At 36.0% G+C, this 4,100-nt stretch overlaps 1 protein-coding gene across 1 annotated transcript; it reads right to left on the minus strand.

Moving 5' to 3' along the window:
* Nucleotides 1–831: 831 nt before the first annotated feature.
* Nucleotides 832–3,029, minus strand: LOC140985814 (fructose-bisphosphate aldolase 6, cytosolic-like). Its single transcript, XM_073453755.1, has 3 exons — nucleotides 2,837–3,029; nucleotides 1,962–2,189; nucleotides 832–1,871 (listed from the first exon to the last, which is right to left on the minus strand). The coding sequence occupies exons 1-3, from the start codon at nucleotides 2,862–2,864 to the stop codon at nucleotides 1,051–1,053; spliced, it is 1,077 nt and encodes a 358-aa protein (XP_073309856.1). The 5' UTR covers nucleotides 2,865–3,029; the 3' UTR covers nucleotides 832–1,050.
* Between the last annotated feature and the right edge of the window lie 1,071 nt (nucleotides 3,030–4,100).

A 4,100-nucleotide genomic window follows, 5' to 3' on the forward strand; every position in this document is an offset into this window, starting at 1 on the left:
TTATGGCAACGACCCGGATCCTTATGGGGGTATCAAGTGCATTGACTCGTTACCATCATTTTCACATCATGTACGTATGCACATGTCAACAGTTTAATGGAATTCTTCTTATTCTTGAAAAAATAAAATGTTTATCGACTTGATATAAGTGACTAAATGATTATTTATTACAAAATAATGCAATATGTTCCATCCATATGTTTTTATTAAAAATTATGTTTTGAACTTCATCGATTTTTTTTTTTTTGAAAAAACGATTTATCATGGTTTCTATGTATACGTTGATTGAATGATGACTTAGAAATCTTAGGTTGCTCCTGAAAGTTATCGACACCTTGTAACGAAATTTCAATTCGTATGGCAAAACAATTTGGGGTCGTAAAATCAAACATTATACTACGGATGGAATTTATGTCTAATCTTTCTATTTTCTTTTTGTCTCCAAATCAATTATCGAGTTGATAAAATTTGAGATGATGTGTAAAACATATTCTTCACTGAAATACCACTGAAATAATGTGAAAAATATGCTCTAAAGATCGATGTTTGTTATACCCTCAGTCATTTCTACTCGTGCACGTCCCTAGATTTACCTATAGATAAAGGACCCCTTACTGATATAGTTAAATGTTTTTTAAAAATAATTGTTTTTTTAAGACGAGACGAGCAATAATTTATCTTGCTGATAAAACAAGATTAGATATAGCTTTTGTTTTAACTTAATAGCAAGACATACCTCTTTACCTGTTTACCAACAAGAAAACATTGGAATTATAAACATAGTTTTAGGTATTTGAAAATTTATTGGATCCAAATTCCAGAATCGATCCATAACTAAAAATCACCAACTCAATAGCCATCAATGGCAAGTCTTCAGAAAACACACAAAAAAGTAAAAAAAACAAACAGATAGCACCCATCCAATATCAGAGAGTGTTGATGTTCGTCGGGCTTATTCCAACAAAAAAACTAAAAACAAGGAACTGCCTAAAATTAGGACTCCGTTTTCTACTGCACGCCGAAAAGTTTCAAAGGAGGACAAAATTTCACCTAGTATTTGTAGTCCTTAACATGGAGGCTCTCGGATGCACCCTCGCCCAAGGCACCACCACCTTGATAAGTTCCAAGTGTTGCCTCAGAGTTTGCCTTGCATCGTGTCAGGAATGCAGCCTGTGCCTTCGGGATGTTTTCTTCTTTTCCAGACCAACTCTTAAGGGTGCTCTGCTGTAGTGCGCGTCCAAATGAGAAAGAAAGATTCCATGGTTTCTTGGTTTTAAGTTTGTTCATGGCATTGAGGTTGACCGTTGCCTCTTCCTCGCTCTGCCCACCAGATAAAAACACGACAGCAGGGACTGCAGGAGGCATCGTGCGTTGCAAGGCACGAACTGTGTACTCAGCAACGACCTCAGGAGCAACCTTGGCAGAATCAGAGCCGGGAGTCACCATGTTAGGTTTCAAGAGAGTTCCCTCGAGGAGGACATGGTGGTCATTCAGTGCCTTGTAACAAGCAGCTAGGACACGTTCTGTGACATCAGCACACTTGACGATGTCATGAGAACCGTCAACGAGGATCTCAGGCTCGACTATGGGTACCAAGCCATTTTCTTGGCAGATGATGGCGTAACGAGCCAGACCATTAGCGTTTTCATTGATTGCGAGCTGTGATGGTTCATTGGGACCGATTTTGAGCACAGCTCTCCATTTGGCGAACCTAGCACCAGCAGTATAATACTGTTGGCAACGTTGGGCAAGGCCATCAAGCCCTTGAGTGGTGGTCTCACCATCGGTACCAGCAAGCTCGACAGTACCCTTGTCAACCTTGATACCGGGGAGGACACCGCCCTCTTTCAACACATCAACGAAGGGCTTACCTGTAAGTTCAGAACACCAACAGTGCATATGTTAAGAGACAAACGGGGTTAAAGGAAATTGCAACAAAAACTCTTCCCTATATTATATACCTGCAGCTGTTTTCTGATATAGAGTTTCCTCGAAGAGGATAACTCCGCTGAGGTACTGAAGAGCACCAGGCGTCGTGAAAAGAAGCTCACGAAGAGCCCTCCTGTTTGTTTCAACATTCTCCACATTAATGCTGGATAGACGCTTGCCTATTGTACCAGTAGACTCATCAGCGGCAAGGATACCCTTTCCGGGGGTGCCAATGTATGCAGCATTGGCGATCAGCTCATCTACAAAAATAGAAGGTTTATTAAACTTCAAGGAAGCAGAATAATGTTATAGGTGAAAAAGATGCAAGAGCAACCATCTAACAAATAATAGAGATCATTTCTAAACAAGCCAAATGAAAATAAGGAACATCATAATTCCCATAAAAGCATGTAGACAGGCAATCTAAGTCCACGAATCAAACATCAACAGAAAGCTCTTGACCCTATAAGATCTGTGATTAACAATCGAAGATTTGAGAGCAATCTGAATAATTAACTAACCAAAAAGCACAAACAATAGAATCTAGATCCAAAAACCAAAAGTCAAATCCACCGGTGTAGAAATCATCTGTGAAGTATCTCTGTCATTAAACCACAAGATATAAAATCCATCTAACAAATTCAAGGCCTGTCGCTAAACTGTACAAAGGGAGATCTAGATCGATCGATGAACTGATGTGAGAAATATAAATAACAAAGATCTAATCTTATGTTATATAATCAGAGTCACACAACCACATCAACAAATACACCAAACATCACGCCAGAATATAACATAAAAACATAAATCATCAACCAGATCTCCAAATTAAACAAAAAAACCGCAAAAAAATCACGATCCGACATAAAAAAGGGTTGATCGAAAATTCAGAGCGTTAAAAAGTTACCAGCGTACTTTCCCCTGTAGCAAGACATCGTCGATAGCGGAGTATACGAGGAGAGAAGAATAGTACAAACGGAGAGAGAGAAAAGAGAGTTTGGTGGAGAGGAAATGTGGATAGGTTAGGGTTCTTATACAGAGAGCGAGTCCGTTTGGGTCATTTGGTGTCACCGCTTCCGCTTCGTAATCTCGACCCTTCCTCCAACTAAAGTAAATTTGTCTTAAATAAATTAGTAATTTATTCATGTCACCATATTACCCCTACTATTTTCTTATATTTCAAATAATAATAATAATTGTTTAAATTGACAACTCGAAATTTTGTTTTTACTATTTAAGTTTTTATTCATCAAAGTTCTTGTATTATTCAATTATAAATATGAGTAAATTATTCTAAAATTATGATTAATTGTAATAAAAAAAAACCATGTATTAATTATATCAAAGCAAAATTTATGTGAATATGATGCTACTTTTACATTTTTACAATATGGTTTATATTCCGATGCTTTTTTTTGTAATATTCTCAAATAAAAGAAGACAATTGTTATTCAAAAGTTGATTACTTCACTTTAATAAATTATATATTGTATTTTTATAATAATCGAAAATCGACACTTTGTTCTTATTACCATCGTGTCCTCTGAATATAAATACGTGGCAACTGACGTATTGTTATGTCAAAATACATTGTATACCCCACTTTACATAATTTACTTATTTTTTTAGGGTTATAATTTATTTATTTTAATCACGAAAGCTTGCACGTTTTTACTAATTACAGTACAAAATATTAAAATATAAATTGATTAATTGTATTATAAAAAAAAAAAGCAGAAACTAGGAAATGCTGTTAGTTTGGTGGGTGGGGTAAAATTGGAAAACAAAAGATAATAATGCCAATTTCAACATTTAGTTTATTATTAGGGTTATTAAAATTGAGAAATAAATTTGGACAAAAATGCTGTGGGCTGGAGCAACTTTTTGCAACCAGCAAGGGACGTTGAACATTTGAAAGGATATTGTTGGTTGTCTTTCGTCGATTAGATAAATTTGTAGAGTTGTATATATGAATTTGAACAAATTTTCTCTTGAGCTAGTTTTTTGGGTTGAGTTATATCAAAATGTCAATCTTAACATGGTATTTAAGCTCTGATTTCATCGTTATGAGCTAGATTGTTCATAGCTGGACAACTTGTTCTAACCATAGTTTGGTCACTTGTAAACTTCACGTCCCAGATATTCATTCCTGGACATGAGAGTGTATTCTA

This window comes from Primulina huaijiensis, chromosome 1 (genome assembly GCF_012295235.1).
Source record: "Primulina huaijiensis isolate GDHJ02 chromosome 1, ASM1229523v2, whole genome shotgun sequence".
NCBI lineage: Eukaryota > Viridiplantae > Streptophyta > Magnoliopsida > Lamiales > Gesneriaceae > Primulina > Primulina huaijiensis.